Below are 26039 nucleotides of genomic sequence, written 5' to 3'. Positions count from 1 at the left end.
TGGTTACATCTTGCATTGCAACATAAGACAAGATGGACATGGACCAGGGGCTGATGCCAGGCACGGTGGACACTAGGAATGGGATGACACTGGGAACAGACCAGAGAGCGACAACAGGCAGCGGGGACAATGTGTCGAGGTGACACCAGTGGGTGTTCCCAGAGACAGGGCAACAGACTGGGCTGCAGTTTGGAAATGAGAAAAACAAGGTATGAGAGCATTTTGTTGGGCATTCCTCCTGCCCCAACCCATCTCTAGAAGTCTCCAGACATTTTGTGTCCATAAAAACCTCCAGACCAAAGAAATTTAGTTGGAAAAACCCTCAGAAATACCATCCTTAAGGCTGCCAAGACTTGAATGTCTCATGATTATTCCAAAAAAGAGCTCCCCATGAATTGCCCCTCTCTGGTCTCTCCACTTTGGACTTCTTGGAGTCCTGCATCTATTGAGCGTTCTCCTCTCCAGGGGTCCACACCCTCTCCAAGCTGCCACGGGTCGCCCCTCTCTGCTCTTGTGACCTTGGGCTTCTGGGGCTCCCCCTTCTCTGTGCTGCTGGGGGTTCCCTGCAGCCCCTGGGGGTTCCCCAGATCTCCCTCTCTGGGCTCCCTCTTAGCGATGCCGGGGCTCTTGGTGTCTCAGCGGTCCCGTTTCCCCTGGCTCTGCTCCAGGCTGTGGGGAGCTCCAGGGCTTCCCCCTGGCCAGGGTGTTCCCCTCTCCAGGCTGAATCCTGGCAGTCTCCTCTGTCTGGGCTACACACTTCGGTGTCCCAGTGTTCTCCCCTCTCCTGTCCTTCCCCACGAAGAAACAACCTCCCAGGACACCGCCAAAATCTCCCCAATGGGCATTTGCAGCTTAGCTTTGGAGTCCTTTGAGCTCCAAAAATGCCCCCATCCCCAAAAAAATACCCACCTATGGAGCACCCAGGATATTTGGTTGAGCTCCCCCTCTGTGATCACCTGAGATATGGGGGGGAAATGCCCCAGGGTCCGGGAGTGCTGCAGAGAAAGCGAGGGCTGGAGCGTGTGTTCCCCCCGCTTCCACTTCCCACTTCTCCTTCTCTCAGCCAGCTCTTCCTCCCACCCGTCCTCCTCCTCTTCCTCTTCATCCTCCACACCTCCTCCTCCTCCTCCTTCTCTTGTTCCCTCCAGCCCTTGTCCTGCTGCTTCTCCCTCCCTGCTCCACCATCCCATACCTGCTGCCCCGTTCCCGCAGCCCTCACAGCCCGCGGCAGGAGCGGGGATGTAGCCAGGAAAGGTTGGGATGGGCAGTGCGGGGCTCTCGGCTGCTCCCACCTGCTGGGGGCAGGGAGGAGCAGGAGGAGGAGAACCCTGCCTGGGGAGAAGGAGAGGCAAACTGGGAAAACTGGGGGCTGCACATCCACACTGGGGCTTGCTGGGGACCCTAGCTGAGGCCTTCCAGCCCCTGGGGCTCCTATCGGGCAATCTGGGAGGGGGGAACACAGACAGGGCTGGGGGATGCCAGAAGTGGCATCGCTGGGAGAGACTGGGCTGTACTGGGATCATCCTGGGATCATTTTGGAAGTGAGTAGGAACCTGCCGGGCCAATTGAGACCATGTTAGGGGCTAATGTGATATACTGGAAGTGACTGGAATCATTCTGAGAGTGAGTGGGAGCTGCTGTGAGCAACTGGGAGCACGCTGAGAGCAAATGACATCATACTGGGACTGATTGTTTTGATGTAGCTGGAGGCAGCTGGGACCATACTGGGATGGACTGGAAGCAGCTAGGATTATACTAGGACCATACTGGGAATGGTGGTACATGACTTGGATTGTGTTGGAAGTTACTGGGATCATACTGCTGTTAAAAGGGAGCAACTGGGATCACACTTTGGGCTGCTGAGAGCAACGGAGAGTGTCTGAGGTTGGAAATGCAAGATGTGGGTGGGGGTATGTATTCTATTGCCATCTGCTAGAGGTGGGGCAGTTATCTTCTGTTAATTGGGCAGTTTTCTTTATCTCTTCCACAAGCCCTCCAGGGAGATATCTTCTGTTAATGGGCCATTGAGCCTCACTGCAGGACTGATAAAATTACCTCACCCCATTGGTAGATGTTCCACCCATGGGGAGGAGCCAGGCATTCCTATCTGCATATACTCAGAGATTTGGAGCACCACAGTCAGGCTTTTCCCACTGGATTCCCAGAGGAGCAGCGTTTCTTCTCCACTGGATTTGCCGAGGAAGACCAGACCTATCTACACCACCACTGGACCTTTGGAGGAAAACTACACCCTTCTGCAGGAACCACTGCTTCAACAGAACCAGATCTGTCCCTCCAGGAGGACTGCAGCCACCATTTAATTGGAGTGCAACAAACACCCTGACTAACAGGGTGTCAGCTTGGATTCTGACTCTGTCAGTGGTTTTCTTTCTACTACTGCATTTTTCATTTTATTTTTCCTAGCAAAGAACTGTTATTCCTATTTCCATATCTTTCCCTGAAAGCCCCTTAATTTCAAAATTATAGTAATTTGGAGGGAGGGGGTTTACATTTTCAATTTTAAGGGAGGCTCTGCCTTCCTTAGCAGACACCAAGACAGGCAGCGGGACCATCAAACCCAACGCGCCCACCCCTTGTTTTCCCCCAAGCCAGGTTTTCCTGCTTCTAAACCTTGGCCCGATGCAAGAGGAGGAGGTCGTGAGGAAGAGGAAGATGGCCCAGCAGCCCCAAGCAGGTGAGGAGGAAGTCAGTGTCCCTTTCCCCCTCTCTCCTGCTCCATCTCCCACCCCAGCACGGCCCCTGGCTGCAGGACAACCCTGCTGCCAACACCGTCCTGCTGGGGACGCACTGGGGGGATCTCCTTGTCCTTCCCTGTGGCACGGAGGCAAATCCCATCCTCTCCTTGTCCTGCCTCCCCCAGACCAGGAGCTGAGGATGGAGACCAGGGTGGACAAATCCCCGCAGCAGAACCTTTTGGAAGAGGCTGTTTTGAGCAGCTCCACAGCACAGGAATCCAACGGGGAGGAAAAACCCCGGAGATCCCGCATGAGGAGGGGCTGCAAACGCAGATCTCAGGCATCTGAGGGGGAAAGGCTCACCCTGGACCGGGGAGGCGCCTGGAGCTCAGAGCTGGTGGTCCATGAGCAGCTTCAGGGTAAGGAGAAGCCCCAGAAGTGCTTGAAACGTGGGAAGAGCTTCAGCCAGAAATCCAACCTGATCTGCCACATGAGAATCCACACGGGGGAGAGGCCCTATATATGTGAGGAGTGTGGGAAGAGCTTCAGCCGGAGATCCAGCCTGACTGTCCACCTGAGGAGCCACACCGAGGAGAGGTCTTACAAGTGTGAGGAGTGTGGGAAGAGCTTCAGACGGATCTCCTGCCTGATTGTCCACCTGAGGAGCCACACCGAGGAGAGGTCTTACAAGTGTGAGGAGTGTGGGAAGAGCTTCAGCTGGATCTCCCACCTGACTGTCCACATGAGGAGGCACACTGGGGAGAAACCCTACGAGTGTGATAAATGCAGAAAGGGGTTTCAGACCAGCTCTGATCTCCTCAGGCACCAGCACACTCACACAGAGGAGAGGCCCTTCCTCTGCCCCGACTGCGGGAAAGGCTTCAAGTCCAACTCCTCCCTTGTCAGCCACCAGCACATGCACACCCGGGAGAGGCCCTATGAGTGTCCCGAGTGTGGGAAGAGATTCACCCACAAGTCGAACCTGATTGTCCACAAGAGGATCCACACTGGCGAGAGGTCTTACGAGTGTGGGGAGTGTGGGAAGAGCTTCTGCCAGCGCTCCCACCTGATCTACCACCTGAGGAGCCACACTGGGGAGAAGCCCTATGAATGTGATAAATGCAGGAAGAGGTTTCAGACCAGCTCTCATCTTGTCAGGCACCAGAGGATTCATACGGATGAGCGGCCCTTTCGCTGCCCTGACTGCGGGAAGGGCTTCAGGGACAACTCCACCCTCGTCACCCACCAGCGCATCCACAGCGGGGAGAGGCCCTATGAGTGTCCGGAGTGTGGGAAGAGCTTCTCTCAGAGCTCTGTCTTGAGCAGTCACCAACAGAGCCAGCACTAAGGGCAGCACGGTGAGTTCCCCAAGTGCAGGAAGAGCTTCGTGCGCTGCTCCAGCTTCAGCCCCCACAGAGGGATCCACCCTGGGTAATCCCCAGTGACCCCCAGTAAGCAGAGCCCAGGCCATCCCTGTGGCCGGTTATCCATGTTGGAAATCACCTGTCCAGCGGCTTCACATCTTCCTGGCACTCCATGGCCTGGATTTTCCTTTCATTTCTGTTTGTCCCTTCAAAACACACAAAACCAGGGTAAAAATAAAGACATTGGAATAAGCCATGGATGGGGACATGGGGGGATCTTCCAGGGGACTGGGGGCATGTTAGGTTCAAGGGAGGTGAGGGTTCCTGGGAGTGACTTGGGGGTTGCTCTGGGCTTTGGGCAGAACAGGCCTAGTAGCTGCAGAAGTGCTGGGAGACCCTGGCGAAGGTTGTGGGGCGGCTGATCAAGGACCCCCTGCCCTGGAACTGTCTGCGTGTCCCTTTGTCCTGATTGCCAGTGTCCCCTGTCCAGGATCCCCCTCTCCCTGCTTTCACCCCCTCTCACCCACCCATTCTAGTGTCACCCTGGTACCGTTCCACTCCCATCCCAGCCGGAATCTCATTCCCTATCCGTCTCCCATATTCCAAGTCTCTGTTCCCCTTCTGTTATTCACGGTCCCACTTCTGTTCCCATATTTCCATTTCAATATTCCATGTCCTATACCCATATTCCAATTCCCGGTCCCTGTCCCCATTCTCTGTGCCATTCCAGTTCCGGGTGCCATTTCCGATCATGTCCCCATTCCCATTCCTCTTCCCCGTCCCCATTCCCGTCCCCATTCCTGCTCCCTGTCCCCTCTCACCAGATGCTGCCGCCATCACTCCGGCCTCCCTGGCCCTCACATAACCGAGCAAACCCCGCGCTGCTCCCGCCCACCAATCCCAGCGCACGACCGCTCTCCTATTCTCATAACCACATCTTCCATCGTGGCCCGACTAGCCGCCGGCTGCAGCCGCCTCCAAGTGCTGTTTGCTCCCAGTTCCCTCCCAGTTCTCCCAGTAAAAGAGGGACTGGCAGGGAAAACGCTCCCAATTCCTTCCCGCTGCTCTCAGGATCGTTCCCGGTGCTCCCAGTTTCACTCCCAGTGCCGTGCTGTTTCAGAACCCGCCCAGGGCAGAGCGCGGCTGCTTTTGGGTGACAGCATTGCCCGAGCCAGGCTGGGAGCGAAAGAAAAGGGGGGGGAAGAGGAGAAACATAGTACAAGGAGTAAGAGGAGGAGCGGAAGGAAGAGGAGCAGCAGAACCACGTTGGTTTCCCTGCCGCCTTCCCCCACTGCTCAGGCCGAAGCTTCCCTGGCTCCTGCTGCATTGCCTCGTCTAGGAGCCGCAGGAAAGTGGGGAGGGGGAGCTTGCATCAGATCCCTCAGGGGGTCTCCGGGAGGGCTTTTTTGCGAGGCAGGGGATGTTTGGATCTTGCAGGACCTGAAACCTGAACTGTAAATTTTCCATGGAGGGAACACCCTCATGATCGCCCGGTACCGGCGGGCACAGGGGCGATCTTGGGCTGGGGGATGCCTGGGAGAGCCAGGGGGAGCTTGGGAGCCCTGGAGCTGGGAGAGCGCAGAGGGATGATCCCAGAGCCGGGAGACAAACTGGCTGCCTGGATGGGTGGTGGAGGCTGGGGATAAGCGGGCCCCGGGCCCCCAAGACTGAAAGGGGCACTGACTTCTCCAGCTGCACTTGGGCAGCGGGACCATCAAACCCAACACGTTCAGCCCTTGTTTTCCCCCAAACCAGGATTTCCTTTTTCCAAACCTTCACCCGATGGAGAAGGAGGAGACCATGAGGCTCTTGGCACCGCAGGCGTCACAGCCTCAGACACATGCTGGCGGCGACCACCCGTGCCGCTGAGTGCATTGCCTAGCACCACAGGCCTAGCCGTGGGAAGCGGTGGAAGCGGTGCTGGATCGCTTTTGCCTAGCAACACCAGCGCAGCCGCAGGAAGCGGCGGAAGAGGCACCAGGTCGCTGTTGCCTTGCAACACCAGTGTAGCCACGGGAAGCAGTGTTTCTGAGCTCGTAGGCACAGATGGGGCTGCCGCTCCCACAGGCTCTGCTGGAGGGACGGCCGTGGGAGACGCTGCGTGGGGAAGTGCCCGCACCCGCGGGGATGGTTGGGGCAGTCCTGCAAACTCAGGAGGCGGGACCTCGGGCACCGATGCCGCCCCCAGGTCTGAGCGATGCGGGGTCCAAGAGGCCGGACGGGGTGATGCCTGCTCAGCTTCCAGGGGCGGCTCAGCCCACTCAAACCCCCTCTGAGAGCAACGGAGAGGGGAAAAAGTGGCTCTATCTGAGCAAGCTCTGAAAATGCAGGGGAAAATCTTCTTCGGCTGCAGGCAAGACTTCACCCCTCTGCTGCGAGCCAGGGAAGCTGGCAGCAGATCATCTGCCCCAAAAGGAACTTCTCCCGTGAGAATTCGGGGGAATAAGGCTTGCCTCCTGCAGTCAGCAATCCAGGGAAAGGCAGCCGCTCTCTGTTTCAAAACTGGGAAGAGTGCCCTGAACACTGGATAAATGCGGGGGTACCCAAATCCATGGTTCAAAACATCTTGGAAAATGGATTCCATGCATTCCCATATGAACATATCAAGGGCAAAGAGCACATTCGTAAAAACCCAAAGAAATTTGCCCATCGAAAAAACTCATAGAAATGTCTCTGCAACAGGGGAATTCTGTCCTCTTCACCCCATTTTTGCCAGAGGGCAATAAGTTTCTCCTCTGAGGGGGATAAATGAACCATCTGCCTCTGTGGGAGAGGTCCCCCACATATGCAGCCACTATCTGAGAATGGCAGCATCTTCAGGAATGGAAAAGCTAACAGTACCTTGTGACAGTGTCCAGCACGCTCTGGCCAGCTGCTTGTTCCTTCTAGGCTTTCTGAACGTCTTCCCGGAGGCTTTTCAAAAGGTTCTCTCTGTGATCAGCCTTACTGTGAACTCTGCCCAAATCAGGATCCTCAGTTCTTCAGCTCCTGGCTAGAATCCACTTCTGCGGTCACTTGTGAGGTGACCATCAATGCCACATACCCGGGGTTTACGCAAATGTTGCAATGCTCCTCTGGTGGTCTCACAAATTGATGATTTTCTCTTCAGTAACTCGAGGGTTACCATCTATGACAGTGGTCACGGGGGTTTTCAGGTGAAGGGAGGGACGAGAATGTTGACTCCATTTTCAGAAGGCTTGATTTATTTTTTTATGATATATATATTACATTATAACTATAGTAAAAAGAAATAGAAGTAAAGGTTTCCTCAGAAGCTAGCTAAGCTAAGAATAGAAAAGAATGAATAACAAAGGGAGCTGGCTTGGACAGAGAGGGAGAGCCAGCTCCGCCATGACTGGTCAATAAATCCAAATATCTACAGGAGACCAATCACAGATCCACCTGTTTGCATACTGTGGAGAGATTTGTGGACAGTTGGCTAGTTGAGAAAGGTCACGTTGACATCATGCCGCTGGTCAAGCTTGAAGGGGACTAGCATAGAAGCCAGTAGTCAATGTCCAATAACAGGCAAGGACATCATGCCCTTGGTGCAACAGTAGGATAGGGGAGAGCATCTTTGGCAGGGATACGAAGAAGAGTTTCAATAGTATATCCACAAAAATGCAGAAGTAGGCGTAACTGGCTGATAAGTAACTAACCAATAGTGAGCTCGCCTTTGCAATATGCATGAGATTCATTAACACAGATATAAAGATGTGTGCCTATCAATAATGTTCAAGAATTGCAGATCACTCATATTGTGTGCCGCATTTCTCCCGCCAATTCCCAACAGCATACCACAGCAGCAGATAATCATTGTTTACGTTCTGTTTCTGAGGCCTCAGCTATTCAAAAGGGAAAAAATCCTAAAGAAAAAATTTTCACAAAAATATGTCTGCGACAAATTGGAAAATCCTAGGTGGTTCATCCACCCATAGATGAGGTCTCCAAATTCACCCCAGAGGTGGGTCCAGCTTTTATAGGCCAAAAAGAGCAAGTCCAAGTGACTTGATGATATTTTTAGCCCAGATAGCCTTGCAGCTGATGGCATATTTCACAATCAGCAGGGGATACAGCTAGGCCAAAGCCCAGACCTCTGCTGGGAGCCTTTCTCCTCAAACACCCTTCAAACAAACCTCCATGCAAGTCAGTTGGGAAAGTTTCTTCAAATGAGACATTTCTGGCACATGACTACACAGGGTTATGTGAAAGATTCTAAAGCGGCCGTTCTGGAGTCAAAGAACCAGCACTAAGAGTCCTTGTCATCTCTTTGTAGCTAAATCCCACTTTGGGGGAGTTGAAGGAGTTTGGAACGAGCTACAGAGCAGACCTCTCAGATTTTTAGACGATGCCATTGCTTTTTCTTCTCTTCTGCATAGGCAGGAAGGGTGAGTTTGGCTCACATCTCCACCGCATGGCTCACAGGGCCACAAGACTTGTAGTTACAAGAGCTTTGAAGGATTTCTTGGCCAAGAAGACACAGCCAGCAAGGATTTTTATGTCTTAAACCCAGTCTTCAATATTTTGCTCATGGACTCATGCTCTTGGGGTCTCTAGCTGGTCAGAGGGACACTGAGATAAGTTCGAAAATCTCTTTTCCCCGCTTGGTGGTCAAAGAGGGAGTCAGAGCTCCTAATTTCTCAGTCTCAAGGTCCTTTATTGTGTCTTAATTATAAAATTCTTTCGCCTGTCCTGACAAGGTCTGCTGAGCAAGACAGTCTAAGACACTCTGCCTCCCCTGGGGTGGTGTTATCTTTTTATACTAAAAACAACTGCATGTACAATATTTACAATTACTTTGCAATACCTATCATCTATGTTAGACAGTGAGCTTCTACTCTAGACCAATCTCAAAGTGCCAACATCACAGCAGAAGATGGAGGCCAAGAAGGAGAAAGGCTGGGCATGTCCAGATTCCTGCATCTTGCCCTCTGAAGCCCCATTCTAGAAGCCCTCAAAATCTAGTTTTCCACTCTGGGATGAATTCACTGTCATTCTACTTCAACTTTTGTTGCTGGTCATTCTTCATACAAGGTTGGTCATTTTTTTTCCAAGGGCTAAATCAAAGGCACAGGGGTCTTGGGCTCTGTGCAAAGGTCTCTGAGCCCTCTGACAGCATCTCGAGTCCTGCAGGGCAGCCAGAGGGATTTCCTGTTATCCCACATCCTGCTACAGTGTAAGCCTCCTTAGCCAATCATGCTATGACACACAAACCTACAGCACTGCATCCTAAACTTCTTGTTTACCATTGTAAATACTTTGATTTTTTCTAGATCTTGAACTCTAAAACGCTAAACTTTCCTCCACTTCAACTTTCCTCCCTGTGTCTCTGCTATAAACAAGAAATCCGCGTTCTCGCTTCTAGCACCTAAGTTTGGGAGCGCTTTCCAAGGTCTCAGATCAAATCCTGTGTTTAATTCTAAGCTTTGCTGACAAGACCAAAGGTCGGAGATTTCTCTGCATTTGGGTTTCCAACAACATTGATGCTGTTAGTTCCACAGTGCCCAGGATCCCTCTTGCAAGTCAACTCTGGCAGGAACAAGGCAGTGGCCAGGGGGCTGCTTGTGGCCTCTGACAGCCCATTGCTCAGGGCTTGCCAGCGCCCCAGCCCCTCAGGCTCTGCCCCAGCCCGGCCAAGCTGCCCGGCAGCAGCGCCACAGCCCCACCGCAGCTCCAGAGCAGCCCCATGCAGAGGCACCTGGGAGCCCTCAGCAAGGCAGCCAGCAGCACACGGGCAGGAGGACACGGATGGCGCTTCCTGCCTGGCACAGGGCTTGTGGCCATCTCCAGTCACCGCTCTGGCAGGGATCCCCGCAGCTCCGGCCCCTGCCCAGCCACTCTGTGGGCAGCACAAAGGCTTCAGCAGAACCACCACAGGCCAAGGGGCTTCTGGCCATTTCCCCTGGCCCACTGCATGCCTGGGCAGCTGGCTGAGTGCAAGCACCCCGTTCCCCATTCAGGGCCTCACTACACCTCAGGCTGCTGGGCTGCTGAGCACAAGCTCCCTTTTCACCCTTTTTCTGCCTCTTGCCCTGGAGACCCTGGGCAGCAAAGAAAAGCTCCAGGCAGTCCGTGTAATCATCACACATTCTAGAATTTATTTCTTTACAATAATCCATAATATATAATAATAGGTAGAATTATATATACCCTATAATTTATTTATTTACACTAGAGATAAAAAATAGAGAAGAAGAAGAGAAAGATCTTGAAAAAAAGGATAGTTCCTGCTGGCTCAGGTTGCCCCAGCAAGGAGAGCCTCCCGGATCTTGTCAGAGCTCCAGCAGTGCAGCCAGCCGAACCTCACAGACGAGGCTGAGTCCTCCATTTTGTGGGCAGCAGATCTTGCAGCCTCTGGTTGGTGGAATATCGCCCACGCTATATTGGCTGGAGAATACTGAGTATTTGAAGTGCCAGCTATGACACGGCACTGCTCCTGTCCTTTGTCAGGCATTCCAGGGCTGCAAGAGAGAGGAACAGAGGCACGGTCAGAGCCGGATCTGCGGGGAACCAAGGATAGCCCCTCTGCCAGGGCCATCCCAGACAGCTCTTGCCATGGCCAGGAGGGAGCAGGGAGCAAGGGGATCAGCCCAAAGCTGCTGGCCACCAATGGCCCACGTGGCCCTGAAGGCTTCATGTGCTCTGCTCAGGGGAGCAGAGCCCTCTGCAGCCGGGGCAGGACTTGCAGCTCTCCCCCCGGCAGCCCCAGCTGTCAGCCCGCTGCCCTCACTCACTCACCAGTGCAGATCAGCTGCAGCTCTTGCTGCTGCCCCCTCAGGCGCCGCCCGGCCATGCCTGTCAACACAGAGCCTGTCACGGCCCCAGCGGCACAGCTCCCTGCCAGCGGCGCTGCCGGCGCTGTGGCCACACGGGCTGCTGGCCCGGCAGGGCTCAGCCAGGCCCTTGCCACATGCTGCCGCCCCAGGGCACGGCTGCCAGAGGGCGGCAGCAGCAACGCCCAGGCCAGGCGGGGCTCCACGGCGCCAGGCCTGGCTGGCGCTCTTGGTGCAGCAGGCAGGGCTGGGACCGGTGGGAATCCTTATAATCTGAGGTTTTTAGGAATGCTACAAAAGGCAGGCCTCAGAGAGAGCAGAAGTTCGATTACAGTTAAGCAGCCGCCTTAAATTTATCAGCAGAAATTTTTTTATAAGAAGTTGAAAAGTAAGGATTAATAGAAAAATTATCTGGGTAATAATGCTTGGCTAGAATAACAACCTAAGCTACAGAAAAGTATATCTACCAAGATATTACGAAATTTTAGGCTTAATAATGGAGTCCTGTGGACTGTATTTTAATGCTTAAAAGCAGGTATTATATTCAAAATAAGCGAGCATTTTTTAACAAGAGCTATGTGTGCTTACAGTGGTTGGATAGAAGTACTGTCAATATGCTTTTGCTTTGTGTGATTGGTCAAAAACTTTTAAAGTAAGTTATAACATGAAGTTCTTAGTCTGCTGCCGGGGATGTGAGCTGCTGGCATCTTCCCATTGCCATAACCATGTAATGAGGCTGATGCTGGAAGATAAAACAGCTTGGGACGTGTTCCCCAGCAGTCCTGTCCCATTGGTGATTTGTACAGAGACCCCCCAAGAAGCAATAGGGCCGAGCTGCAGCAGGCCGGGATGGGGCAGGGTGGGGCAGAGTTGGGTAGGGCAGGGTGGGGTTGGATGTTGCAGGGCAGGGGTTGGTTGTGGCAGGGTGGGGCAGGGTGTGGAAGGGTGTGGCAGGATGGGGCAGGGTGGGGCTGTGTTGAGTGGAGCAGTATAGGGTGGAGCATGGCGAGGTAGGGCAAGGCTGGGTTGTGTGGAGCAGAACAGGGCAGAGCACAGTAGGGTTGGGCAGGGCTGGGCAGAAAGAGGTTGGGTAGGGTGGGGAAGGGTGAGGCTGGGAGGGGTGGGGTGGGCAGGGAGCCCGGGCTCGTGAGTCACCCATGAACCTGATGGCCGCTGCTCGCAGGGGCTTCTGTGGGCTGTCCTGGCACAGCAGGGCCTGGCACAAGTGCTCGGCTGCTCTGCTCCTGTCCTCTGCCAGCTGGAGAGAGCGGCAGGAGGGTGCAGCTGGTGCAGGCCTTGGCCCCTGGGCCGGGCTTTCCCTGTGGCCAGCACTGGCCTCCCCTGCCCCACAGCTCTGTGAGTCAGCCAGCAGCCCCTGGAGCTGGGGCTGGAGGGGGCAGAGGGCTGGGTGCTGCCCAAGAAAAATAAAGGAAGAATTCTGACCTCAGAGACAAATGGCAGTATTGGAGATACTTTTTGCAAGGGATGGACAAAATAATGACCCTGACAAGGTCAGGTGCACAGTGCAAATGTGGTGGAGCCGTGCACAGCAGGGGCCATGTGAATACTCCAGCTTCATGGGAACAATGCATTTTGTGGATAACCAAGAGACAGTGAGTTCTGTAGCAAGCAAACTCAGGAATGATGAGACCATCGTCCATGGCCTGATGCACACTCATGTGTATGCTGTGGTCAAGTCTCAAGGATGAACACGAAAAATTCAGAGAGAAGATGAGGAAGGAGATGAGCAAGGACAGTTCCCATGTGGCACCAGTGCAAACCAGAGGCCCCAGTGTCTGAGCCCAACATCCTCCAGCTAGGGAGAGGGAGTACACCCCACGAGTGGGCCTGTGGTTCTTCCTGGATGAACATGGGCAAGACATGAGAGGGTGGAATGGAAAACTCATCTCTGTCCTAGCAGCATGGGTATGAGAGCTAAAGGAGGAAACGACTAAGAGAGGGATTTACACCCAAATGAATGCAGCCCCAGCTCCCCGTGACCGAGCTGCCAGGTATAGCAGAAGGGAGGATTATATGTCAGATCCCCTTGAAGGAACATCAAGAATATATGCCCAGGGAGGGAACAGTAGCCAGGACTAGAGAGGCCCTGACTCTAGCCAGGTAAAAGCCAGGGAAAATTGTGTCCTTTGGGCTATGTGGATCCCTGGCACATGAGAGCCATAGATATCCAAGGCTTTTGTCCACCCTGGTGCACAGTGTACTCTAATCCCTCCAGGACAGAGGGGGCAGAACCTGTTTCCATTGCCGGGGTGATGGGGCGACCTGACTGGGAAGGAGTGGCAGAAATTCCCATTGTGACTGGCCCAGAGGCCCCGTGTGTTCTGGGCATAGACTTCCTCTGGAAGGGCAATTAGAAATACCCAAACAGAGTCAGGTGGGCTTTTGGAATAGCTGCTGTAGAGACAGAGAACATTAAGCAGTTGAACACGTTGCCATCTGCAGTAGGACTCCTGAAGGTGGAAGAGCAATGAGTGCCGATTGCCATCTCGATGGTGCCCCATCGGCAGTATCGAACCAACTGAAGTTCTGTGATCCCCATGCACAAAATGATCCATGAGCTGGAGAGCCAAGGACTGGTCAACAAAACCCACTCACCCTTCATCAGCCCCATCTGGCCTGTGCACAATTCTGACAGAGAATGAAGTTTGAATGTGAACTGTCGTGCCTTGAATGAAGTGACTCCAACGCTGAGCACTGCTGGGCCGGACATGCTGGAACTCCAGTACGAGCTGGAGTCCAAGGCAGCAGAGTCATACGCCATTGTTGACATTGCTAATGCGTTTCTCTCCATTCCTCTGGCTGCAGAATGCAGGCCTCAGTTTGCTTTCACCAGGAGGGCCATGCAGTACACCTGGAACTGACTGCCCCAGGGGTGGAAGCACAGCCCCACCATTTGCCATGGACCGATCCAGGCTGCACTGCAAAAGGGTGAAGCTCCAGAACACCTGCAGTACATGGATGACATCATTGTGTGAGGGAACACGGCAGTGCAAGTATTTGAGAAAGGAGAGAGGATCATCCAGATTCCCCTGGAAGCTCACTTCGCCATCAAGAAGAACAAAGTCAAGGGACCTGCCCAAGAGATCCAGTGCCTGAGAGCAAAGTGGCAAGATGGATGGTGTCAGATTCCCACTGAGGTCATCAACAAGATCACTGTGCGGTCTCCACCAACCAGCAAGAGGGAAACACCAGCTTTCCTAGGTGCCACAGATATTTTGGAGAATGCACATTCCCAAGTACAGCCAGATTGTGAGCCCTTTCTACCTGGTCACCCTCAAAAAAGAATTATTTCCACTGGAGCCCTAAACAGCAACAAGCATTTGTCCAGATCAAGCAGGAGATTGCTCATGCAGTAGCCCTGGGCCCAGTCAGGACAGGAGGAGAGGTGAAGAACATGCTGTACTCTGCAGCCGGGAACCATGGCTTGTCCTGGAGCCTTTGGCAGAAGGTGCCTGGGGAGACTCGGGGTCGACCACTGGGATTCTGGAGTCGAAGCTACAGAGGCTCTGAAGCCAACTACACTCCAACAGAGAAGGAAATCTTGGCTGCCCATGAAGGAGTCCAGGCTGCCTCAGAGGTAATAGTCACTGAAGCACAACACCTTCTGGCACCCTGAATACCAGTGCTGGGGTGGATGTTCAAAGGAAAGGTTCCCTCTACGCACCATGCCACCAGTACTACATGGAGCAAATGGATTGCTGTTATCACACAGCGCGCCCATATTGGAAAACTGAATGGCCCTGGGATTCTGGAAATAATTACAAACTGGCCAGAAGGTGAAAACTTTGATCTCACTGATGAAGGGGAACAAGAAGTGACACGGGCTGAGGAAGGTCCACCATACAACCAACTGCCAGCAGAAGATACACGATACACTCTTTTTACTGATGATTCTTACCACATTGTGGGAATGAAACGAAAGTGGAAAGCAGCTCTATGGAGCCCCACAGGACAGGTCGCAGAGGCCACTGAAGGAGAAGGTGGATCAAGCCAACTTGCTGAACTCAAAGTGGTTTAACTGGCCCTGGACATTGCTGAGATAGAGAAGTGGCCAAGGCTCTACCTCTACACTGATTCATGGATGGTAGCCAATGCTCTATGGGGATGGCTGGAGAGGTGGAAAAAGGCAAACTGGCAGCGTAGAGGAAAACCAGTCTGGGCTGCTGATGAGTGGAAAGACATTGCCCCTTGGGTAGAGAAGCCGCCTGTGAAAGTCTGCCATGTAGATGCCCATGTCCCCAGGAGTCGGGCTAATGAGGAACACCAAAACAATGAGCAGGTAGACCAGGCTGCAAAGATAGAGGTGTCAAAGATAGACTTAGATTGGCAACATAAAGGAGAGTTATTCCCAGCTAGATGGGCCCATGATGCTTCAGACCATCAAGGCAGAGATGCCACCTGTAAGTGGGCACGAGACCGAGGGGTGGATCTAACCATGGACAGTATTTCTCAGGTTATCCATGAGTGTGAGACGTGTGCTGCCATCAAGCAGGCAAGCAAGTGAAGCCCCTCTGGTACGGTGGGCGGTGGTCCAAGTACAAGTATGGGGAGGCCTTGAAGATTGACTACATCACACTGCCCCAGACACACCAGGGCAAGCGCTACGTGCTGACCATGGTGGAGGCCACCACTGGATGGTTGGAAACCTACCCTGTGTCTCATGCTACAGCCCGGAACACCATCCTGGGCCTGGAAAAGCAAGTTCTGTGGAGACATGGCACCCCTGAGAGGATCGAGTCAGACAATGGGACTCATTTCAAGAACAGCCTTATCAACACCTGGGCTAGGGAACATGGCATTGAGTGGGTGTACCATATTCCCTACCATGCACCAGCTGCAGGAAAAGTGGAGAGGTACAATGGACTACTAAAAACCCAGCTGAAAGCTTTGGGTGGGGGATCTTTCAAGAATTGGGAGCAGCATCTGGCAAAAGCCACCTGGTTAGTTAACACCCAAGGTTCCACCAGCCGAGCAGGTCCTGCCCAGTCTGAGTCCCTGAATGAAATAGAAGGGGACAAAGTCCCAGTGCTGCATATCAGAGGTTTGTTAGGAAAGACTGTGTGGATCAATTCTGCCTCGAGTACAGACAAACCCATTCGTGGGGTTGTCTTTGCTCAGGGACCAGGTTGCACGTGGTGGATAATGCAAAGAGATGGAACAACACGATGTGTACCTCAGGGAGATCTGATTGTGGGGTAAGAATGATATGGGGATAAGGGGTGGAATGTCCTGGGGTGACATTATGATGCTTGTATATCCCCATTCATCTGTTCTGTGCCTTAAGACCGGCTCTGAAGAGTGGAAGTTTTGTTTGGGTTTCTCTTATCAGGACACAGAGACAAGCGGTACATAAGACTGTTTTTTCACTTCCAGCTTCAGCTTGCTGCTTTTGCTTGCTCTCTTTTTCTGCTCTTGCTTCTGCTCTGCTTTCTGCCTCTGCTTATTAGCTAGTTCTAGCTAAACAGTCCACATTGCTTCCTGGACTGTTTCTCCTCTCCTGTTCCTGTGACCATCTCGAACCTGCTCCGGACTGGGACCCGGGAACAGCGAAGGTTCGGCTGCAGCGGCTGGCCCAGCGCCAGAGGGACTGAGAACAGAGCAACCAACCCCCCGAAAGAGACTTTTTGATTTTCCCATCTTTCTCAAAGCGGTGTCATCGGGTATTGTTCATTTTGTGTGCTGGGGGGCACGGGGCCAGTAAAATAAACAGGTTCTTTCCACCTCTCTCCGAGGAATTTTTTCCCGAACCGGTTGGGGGGAGGGGCCGTGTGGGTTTCGCTTTCTGGAGGGGCCCTCCTTTGCAGATTCTTTAACAAATTTGCCCTAAACCAGTATAGCCTCCACCCAATGAGTCAGTTGATGTACTAATACTAACAAGTATTTCCATCTGCCCACCCTTGGTAATTCAGTATAATTTACCTAAACCCTTTCAAATGGTTGGTAGGCTATTTTTCTACTGCCAGTTGAAGCTTGTCTCATTACCTTTTTGCTAACTATTTGACAAGTCAAACACCCCTGTGTTATTTGTTTTGCTAGCTCAAAAATTCCAATACATCCATAATATTTTAAAAAATGATCACATAAGGGTCTTGTTCCCCAATGAGTATGTTGGTGTAACTGGCTTAGAATCCTTCTAGCATAAGCCTTAGGTAAAAATCTCTCCCCCATCTGGTAGTACCCATTTTCCCAGCTCTTTCTTAGCTTCTAATCTTTTTATAGCTTTTTCTTCCTCTTGAGTACTATAGCTTTTTGGCAGCTCCTCTTGAATTTCCGCTATAGTGTTCAGCTGAATAGTTTCTTTTAATTTACAGGCTGCCTCCTTTGCAGCTTGTCAGCTGTGTTGTTTCCTCTCTCTAAGTAGCTTGACCCTCATTGATGACCTCTTACATGTACTACAGCTATTCTCTTAGGTTCTTTCAGGGCTTCAAGCACTCTGATTATTAACTCCTGATGGATCAGTTTCTTCCTTTGAGTGTTTATCAAACCTCTTTCCATCCAGATTTTTCCAAATGTGTGTACAATTCCAAAGGCATATTTTGAGTCTGTGTAAATAGTGCCCACCTTATCTTTGAAAAGTTCTAAAGCTCAGTATAAGGCAAATAATTCACAAGCTTGAGCTGACCAGCTAGAACTTATTTTTCCTCGTTCTATTACAGGCATATTTTCTCCTTCTACAATAGCTTATCCTGAATTTCTTTTCCCTTCTATCACCCTTGATGAGCCATCGATAAAATATTTTTCCCCACTAGATAGCTCCATCTCACTTAAATCTGGTCTCACTTTTGTTTGTAATTTGATTAATTCCACACAGTTATGAGCAAGCTCTTCAGCTGGCTCCCCATAGAGAAATTGAGCAGGGTTCTGAGCTGGAGTGACTTAAGTTCCAGTTCAGAGGAATGTATCAAAATAGCTTCATACTTTAAAATCCAGCTATCAGTGAGTCATTTCTCTGCTTTTTGATGCAATATGCTTCTAACATTGTAAGGGGTATATACTGTTAAGGGAGATCCAAATGTAACTTTCTTTGCTTCTTCTACCAGAAGAGCTGTTGCTACTATAGCTTGTAAACATATTGGCCATTGTCGCAGACATTTTTTCATAGAAATCCTTTCTTTGGGATTTGTTCATCTTCTGGGAAGCTGGGGCCCCAGAAGAAGAATATAAACAATTGTTATCGGCTGCTGTGAAATGCAGCAGGTGCCCCTGTGATTGGTTCATGTTCCGTGTTTACAATTAAGGGCCAATCACAGGAGCAGCCTGGGGACAGATTCCCTGGACACAGAACTTTGTTATTCATTCTTTTCTATTCTATTCTTAGCTTAGCAGCCTCTGCAACTTCTCTCCTTATTCTTTTTAGTATAGGTATAATGTATTATATATCATATATCAATAAATCAAGCCTTCTGATTATCAAACAAGATTCTTGTCCTTCTCTCTCACCATGAAGACCTCATCAGGTCGCTGTAATATCTGGTGACCCCTCGTGTCAGAGCAAAAATTAATTTGATAAGACCAGAGGAGCAAAAATTGCTGCACTAGGAAAAATCCTGTATGTTTAGCATGTGATGGTTGCTTTGAAATGACCACAGAAGTGGACTCAAGCCAGGAGCTGAAGAACTGAAGATCCTGATTTGGACAGAGTTCACAGCCAAGGCTACCACAAGTGAACCTTCTTCTGGAAAACCTTCAGGAAAGATGGTTTCTTGACATGAGCAGCATACCCATGGAGCTGGCCAGAGCGAGCTGGACTCTTTCAAAAGGTACTGTTCGCTTTTCTATCCCTGAGGGTTCAGCCCTGAGAAAATTGTGGCTGTTTATATGGGGGACACAACCCTTGGAGAACGTGGTTCGTTTTTCTCCTTCAGAGGAGAAACTTATTGCCCTCTGGCAAGAGTGGTGTAGAGAAGATGATTTTTTTTCTGTCAGCAACAGATCTCTATGAGTTCTTTCAATGGGCAAAGCTTTTTGGGTTCTTTACTGATGTCCTATACCCTTTGGATGTTTTCGTGTGGGAGTGCATGGATTCCATTTTCCAGTTTGTCTGGAGTCGGGAACGCCTCGTCCCTCCTGTCTACCCAGCATTTAGAAAGCTCTTCCCAGTTTTGAAACGGAGAGCAGCTGTTTTTCCATGGATTTCTAACTGCTATGGGCAGGCCCCGATTCCACCGTCCCCAGTGGGAGAAGACCCGGTGGGGGATGAGTTGGGGCTTCCCAGCCCCCCCTGCTTCGCGGCGGGGGTGGGGGTGAAACTGCACCGCGCGAAGAAGTTTTTTTACTCTTTCTCCGGAGCCTGCGCAGATGGAACCGTCTCTTCCCCCCTTCTCTCTCTCCGGGGGTATGGGAGGAGGCGGCGCCGCCACAGCCGGCCTCTCGGACCCCGCCCCGCTAAGAGATGGGGGTGGCAAAGGCCCAAAGGCCCCCCCACCCCTGCAAGCGCTGCGTCCGCCTCCAAGACCCGCCCTGCCGACGCGGCCGCCACTCCGGACGATCCCGTCTCCGCCTCTCCAGGCGGTCCAGCCCATGGCTTCACAGGCCTCCCCGCCCCTGCCAGCGCCTGCGTCTGAGAATGCAGAAACAGCGCTTCCTGTGGCTTAGTCGCTGTTGCCAGGCGACGACAATGCGTCTCCAGCTTCCGGCTCAGCGGAGGAGGGATTCTCTCCAGCCGCTTCGGCCCCCCCGCCGCTCCCACCGGCCTGTTCACCGCCTCAAACCGAGACAGTCTCTGTTCAGGAGGGTGCTGGAGACGGCGCCGAACCTGCGGGACCCTCGGAGCAGCCCGCGGCCGCTCCTACATCCAGCGTGATTCCCTCTCCGGTTCCGGACCCCCCGCTGCTTCCACCGGCTGCCCCAGCAGTTCTGCCGCTGTCAGAGACTCTGTCCTCCGTGTTGGCGTTAGAGACTGCCCTGGAACCTGCGGCTTGTTCGAGCTCAGACCATCCCGGGCCTCTGTAGCAGCGGCCCTGGTGGCTGGTCTCTCCTTCCGTGGAGCGGGGGGTGCTCACCAACTGACTGTGGGGGCAGTGCATCTGCCTGCGTTGAAGATTAGCATTCTCGGCGGGTTGGGGGGTGGTTTTCAGGGGATTGTCTCATGGAGGCTGCCATCTCTGCCGCCTCTCTTGCGCCCTAGTGGCGGGGGGCAGGTGCATCCCGAGAGCTCTGCCTCTGGTCCCCAGCCCGGAGGGGGTGGGGATGAAGCCATGGAGTGGATGAGAGACAAACTCGATGCATTTGCATTGCAGGGGAAGAGGGCACAGATGGAGGAGACCGTAGCTGGTTTGCTGTGGGAAACAAACATCTCCAGACCCCAGATGGGATTTCTGGGGAAGGCTTCTATTTCCCTGCTGCTGGCATGCCTCAGTGGTTTTGGGAAAAGGAAGCGTGTCACCACCCGTGCTGCCATTGTACTGGCAGCAGGGTGCAGGCCTGTGGGAATGCAGAGCCTGCCTCATGGGTTTGGCCTGGGCCGTTGGGCTCAGGAAGTTCCTGGGCCAGGGCCATCACTTGGCCTCCTGATGTTTCTGGGAGTTGTGATTTCTCCTACCGGTCCTGGACCCCATTTGTGAGCCAGTTTTGGGTTCCTGATCCATCATGGGCCAGGGCCCCCAGGACCTATTCCTTCTCTGGCACTGCTCTGCTCGGCTGCTGCTCTTTCCCTTTTTGATAAAAAAAAAAAAAAAAAGAAGATTGAAAATAGCGGGCAGCAGCTCTGAAGCACTGAAGCATTGAAGGGCCAGAAAAGGACATGCCAAAAATTGTTTAAATTGTTTGAAATTGTTGTAAGACTGTCAATGGTTTGTGATAACTATTGATGGGACTTTTGCAGAAGTCTGTTTCAGGACCGAAAAGGACTCTCAGATTTGTCCAAGAGAAACAACTTCAGCTCATGGACTGTTCCTGAAACTCAGCTGCTTGGACTTGAATTTTCTTTGCATTGTTTTTTGCATTTTCTTAGATTGTAGGATTGTTTTAGTGATTTGTTAGTATTGTATATTTTACAGGTGAAGAAATTTCCTGTTCATTTCACATCAGCATTTTTCTTTTTAATTTATACAATTTAGAAAGGTGAGATGTCGCAGACATTTTTTTGTTCATGGGATTTGTTCATCTTCTGGGAAGCTGAGGCCCCAGAAGAAGAATGTAAACAATTGTTATCGGCTGGTGTGGAATGTAACAGGTGCAGCGGTGATTGGACTTCTGTGAGTGTTTGGATTTGCTGACCACTTACAGGAGAGTTTGTCCTTGCTTTCTGCTGGACACAGAACTTTGTTATTCATTCTTTCCTATGCTATTCTTAGGTTAGCAGCCTCTGCAACTTCTCTCCTTATTCTTTTAGTATAGTAATAATGTATCATATATCAATAAATCCAGCCTTCTGATCATCAACCAAGATTCTCGTCCACTTCTCTCACCCCTGAAGACCTCATCAGGTCGCTGTAATACTCATGCATCCTCTTGATATTCTATACTATGTGTATGCACAGGGAAAGCTAGTTGCTCTGGTGTTCTTGGCAGCTATTCATGGGAATTTCATCATCAGAGGAAGGGGACTTTGGTGGTTTGAGTTGATTTTGCCACTAGGAAACCACAATTTTCTTCAAGAAGAAACGTGGAGCTCACTGAGCCACAGATAACAGCATTGTAGAAATCTGCAGAACAGGTTTAGAAAGACTGAATAGGTCGGCTAAAGAGCCCTCAAATATTTCTTGGAAAGTCTGAAGTTAATGAGAAATGGATGTTTGGGATCCTTTAGTGATGTGCACTTAAGGCCAAACAAAACTATTGGACTGGCTGATCTGAGCTCTTTTGATCTCAGTAAAGAATCCTTCAAACCACAGGAAAAAGGTGGCAATGTTCCTTTTTGCTGGCCAACCTCAGGTTTCCCAGCACAGCCATTTGCCCAGGCAGCCCACAGCGGTGGTCACAGTGCCAAGGCTGACAGAGCTCAAGAAGAGTTTGGACAATGCTCTCAGGCACATGGAGTGACTCTTGGGGTCACTGCACATGGCCAGGAGATGGACTCGATGACCCTGATGGGTCCCTTCCAACTCAGCATATTCCATGATTCTATGACCCTTATTCACACCGTTAGGTAACTTCATATTCCCTTTAGTTTCCACTCTTGTGTGGTTTCACCTTTATAGCCAGACACAAAGTGGTTTTCCTGTTTTGGGAGGTGAAATGAAGATCATTACCTTGTGTCCTTGTGACAGTCCTGAGCAAGCTTCCCTGCCACGTGTGGCAGCCTCTCAGCCCTGGGGGTGCCTGCGAGCTGGGTGACTCCAATTCTCTCCATCAGGGACAGGAGCAGTTGGGCCGCACACTCGCGCACGGGGTGGGGCGGCTGCTGGGGAGGGGAGCAAACCCTGGGCACAGGGACAAGGAGCAGCAGCAGCGCCGGCCTTGGCCAGAGCTGCTCCCTGTCCTTGCTGGGGGAAGGAGCCTGGGCTCTCCCTGCACCTTCAGACACCTGCAGAAGGTTCTGTCCTCAGTTAAACACAAAGGTAGCATTGCACACAAGGCCTGCCTGCACGGAGGAGGGAGAATTCAGTCTCCCTGCACTGTCTGATACTCAGTTTCTTTCACAGTATTTACTCTGAGAAAGATTAAAGAAATAGATGACATATGAATAATTTAGAAATTAGGGACAATTCATGCTGACCCCTCCGAGGGCACCCAGTACACAGAGCTGCAGCAGGACTGAGGCTCTTTCCACCCATTTATCCCCAAATCTGCAGACCTTTGGAAAACAACAAATGCAGGGAAAACGCATTGTAGGCTGTGAAGTTTCAGAATATCCAGTAATGCAGCCTGTTTCTTCTGTGGGGCTTGGCAACGGATCCATCTGAATGTTTTACCCTATTCCAAAGCTGAGGAAAGGGTGGCAGGCAGTTTAGCCGGGCTGTCCTGTTCTAGAGAGTGTCTCTTGGGAACTATCAGGCCCAGCACCAACATTTAAGGCAGCATTTGCTTCAACTGTCCCATGGCAGTCAGCCTGTGAAGGTGCCTGTAAAGTGATTCATCATCTCAAGGCCAACATGAAACATCAGTTTGAATGGAAAGTAGAGCTCTAAGGCCAGGACAGTCATACAAGACTCCTTTGGCAGGAGCTGCACCTGCTGTGCAGGCTGTGCCACACCCAGCAGATTGTCCCCCATGTGCTCCATGCCCCAGCAAGGACCCCCCTCATTTCTCAAGTTAATGGCATCATGAGGAGACATGGTTTTCCCAGGGCCTCTGTGGTTAGCACTGTGAAATACCAAACTGCTCACAGCTGCCATTGCAATTGTCCCTCTTCCCACAAAAGTACAAGGCTCTATCCTTGGCCTTTGCAGGCACTTTCCCTTCCCCACCAGTCACCACATCTAGGAAACTCTGACAGACTGGGAGAACTCCAGGAAGCAGCAGGAAGCTGAGTCAGAGGAGCTTTAATCTGGACATCAGGAAAAAGGGTTTTTCACCCAGAGGGTGGTTGGGCACTGGAACAGGCTCCCCAGGGCAGTGGTCACAGCAACAAGCCTGACAGGGCTGAAGGAGCATTTGGACAACAATCTCAGGCACTTGGTGTGACCCTTGGGCTGTTCTGTGCAAGGCCAGGAGTTGGACTCGATGGTCCTGATGGGCCCATCCAACTCCCCATATTCTACACTTCTGTGATTCTGAGAACTAATGGGCTGCAGGAGGGCAGAAATAGGTGACAAGAGGAAAGAAGTGAGGTTGGTTGAAGAATCAAGTCACTGAGTTCACAGAAGATGAAGGATACAGGACCCTTCCTTCCCACCATTCCCATTCTCTGTCTCATCCCTTCTCCCTCCCACACACACGAAGGTGAAGAATATCACTAAAAGAAGAAGAACTTACTTGACTCCCATATCCATGAGAGCAGTCATTGCTCGTGCAGGAGTCACATTCTCCACCATGATCCCCAGGCTCTGACTGGCTGCTTTCTGAACAAATTCTGGGGAGATGGACACCATCTGGAGAAGGACCAGAGCACCCTCATCCACCTCAGAGTCCATGTCCTTCTTCAAGGTCACAAAGAGCTCTCCCAGAGTGACAGTGGCAGAGCAGGACACCTTGGAACGGAGGTTGGTCACCTGGGGAAGCCATGAGGGGAAACCTAGGAATCACTTGAAAAGAAAACCAGTTGCCTTCAACAGAAGTCCCAGGAAATGACAACACATCCCATTGTGTCCAGAGGAACATACAAGTACAAGAAGAGCAGGAGAGCACAAACACAGAAAGGCACTTACTCTGGCACCAATTTCTGGCCTCAGACCTGCTTACTGCAGGCCTAAAATAAGAATTCCATTAGATGTTCTACTTAATCCTTCTAAAATGTCCACAGCTTTGATTTTAGACCCTTTTACTAGAAAACTAAAGCAAGAGCTACTTTCAAATCATAAAGGCACAAGTCATAATGATAAAAGAGTCAGGTGCTCCTGTTCAAACAACCAACACCAGCAGCTGAAGCACTCAGCCAGGAAACAGAAAACACAGGCTCTGGTCTACAGAATAATTTACAGTGTTTAAATACAGCTTGGGCAGAGACTGGGACTCTGGCAAATAATATCATTAGTGCCTCAGTTTCTGCATTTGCACATTGCATTATAAAGGCTCCACACTCAAAGATGAGGGTCAGATACCCGACCTGCCAGTAAATACAGCTGCATGTACCCACAGGTCCAACAGATAGCTGACAGACATTGGAAATATCAGGTCTAAAACCAGAAGTGAAGGCCGACCCTGAGCACACATGGAGATGAACAAGCACATACCTACTCTACACACCGTGTATGAAGTATGGGGAACAATTCAGAACAATGTTCTCACCTCGCTGGTAACTGCCAAGCAAACCTCACCAAGTCCACAAAGCAGGACCTCTGAATGGGACCCAGCCAGGTGTTTGATGGTGAGGAGTCCCTTCTCCTTCAGCTCCTTGAAAGGCAGAAGATTGATTTTTCTCTCCACCAAGGCAGTACCCTCTGAAATGACGAGGCTGGCAGCTCAGTGAACAATGGGAGGTGCTTTTCAAGGAGCACTTAATGAAATCATGGAACACGTTGCCCCAAAATGCTGTGGCTGTCAAAAGCATTCACAAACCCAAGAGGCAAAGAGAGGGGTTTCAGAGTGGCCATTAAGAAGACAGCCTTTCTGAAATCTCTGGCACATGAGGCCCCTCTGTCGCTGCTTCCTAGGAGCTGTGAGACCGGGCCATGCTGCTGTTTGTTGTCACCTCCCTGTACCTGTCCCTGAGACACAGCGCCACCGGGCTGTTACTGTGGCATTTTCCTTCTTTGCCAGCCCCAGCAGGCATTCAGCAGGGAGAGTCTGCACTGCCTCTCTGGAGCTGAGTTTGCACTCTATGATCTCGGCCTCTCTGTCACCTTATCCACTCCCCCTCACACATTCCCCAAAAAAGCAGCAGGATGTCTGCTGGGACCACCTCAGCCTGCAGGAAGGCCAAGTGGGTCCTGGCCTCTCCTGACCCACAGCACAGCTTTCCTTCAGCCCAGCATGGAAATATAAAAACTGTATTATCACCTCACACAGAGGGCCAGGAGCTTTTTATTTTGGCCGCAAGTGTCCACAGGACATTGGGGAAGAGGAGAAAAAGAGTATTTTGCAGCAAGCAACCCGGCTACTCAGGCAGGAGGGAGGGAAAAGTGTCTGGGAGCTGCTTTTTAGGACTTTGGTTGTTCTGCTGAAGCTTCTGACAGAGCTGATGGGCAGATCCCAGAGCTGTGGAGAGTTCCTGGGAAATTTGTCCTTGGATATGTCTAGGAATGCTCTCCCAGGCATGAACTGCCATCTGTCCATATGTTACTGCCTTGACTGTTGAGTGTGTGAGGTGCCTCTTGAGGCTCCTGTGGACCTCCTTTACCAAGGAATGGATTGTGATACAATAATGAAGTGGAGGGAGAAGACCCATCTTTCCTTGATCAGCATCGGCTCCGTTTATTTACTCAATCAATCACTTTTTATAACCATGTTAATTAAGTTCAGGCATATTGCAAACCCGAGCTCACAATAGGTCAGAGATAACACACCAACCCCTCCTTATGTTTCCAATACCAAGATTTGTGTTCTCAAAACTTATTTTTGCTTTCCCAAAATAGCCAAAGATAGAATATCTACTTGTTATGAGAAAGCTGCCTGAGAACTCTGGTATGCAAGGTTCTCAAGGC

General features: G+C 51.5%; 2 protein-coding genes across 2 annotated transcripts in view; one reads left to right on the top strand and one right to left on the bottom strand.

Annotated features, from left to right (window-relative positions):
- The window catches only part of LOC141730042 (uncharacterized), a 125455-nt gene extending 121411 nt beyond the window's left edge, over nucleotides 1-4044 (top strand). The window contains exon 4 of the mRNA XM_074546679.1: nucleotides 3192-4044. Within this exon, the coding sequence (XP_074402780.1) occupies nucleotides 3192-4044 (853 nt within the window). The remainder of the gene's footprint in view (nucleotides 1-3191) is intronic.
- Nucleotides 4045-4195: 151 nt separating this feature from the next.
- The window catches only part of LOC141730041 (uncharacterized), a 71726-nt gene continuing 49882 nt past the window's right edge, over nucleotides 4196-26039 (bottom strand). The window contains exons 4-6 of the mRNA XM_074546678.1: nucleotides 6180-6332; nucleotides 5558-5696; nucleotides 4196-4266 (exon numbers count right to left, since the gene is read on the bottom strand). Coding sequence (XP_074402779.1) covers nucleotides 4196-4266; nucleotides 5558-5696; nucleotides 6180-6332 — 363 coding nt within the window. The remainder of the gene's footprint in view (nucleotides 4267-5557; nucleotides 5697-6179; nucleotides 6333-26039) is intronic.

This window comes from Zonotrichia albicollis, chromosome 9 (assembly GCF_047830755.1).
Source record: "Zonotrichia albicollis isolate bZonAlb1 chromosome 9, bZonAlb1.hap1, whole genome shotgun sequence".
NCBI classification, from domain to species: domain Eukaryota; kingdom Metazoa; phylum Chordata; class Aves; order Passeriformes; family Passerellidae; genus Zonotrichia; species Zonotrichia albicollis.
Note: the sequence above shows the minus strand (reverse complement) of the source record. Positions and strands in the feature narration are given on the sequence as shown.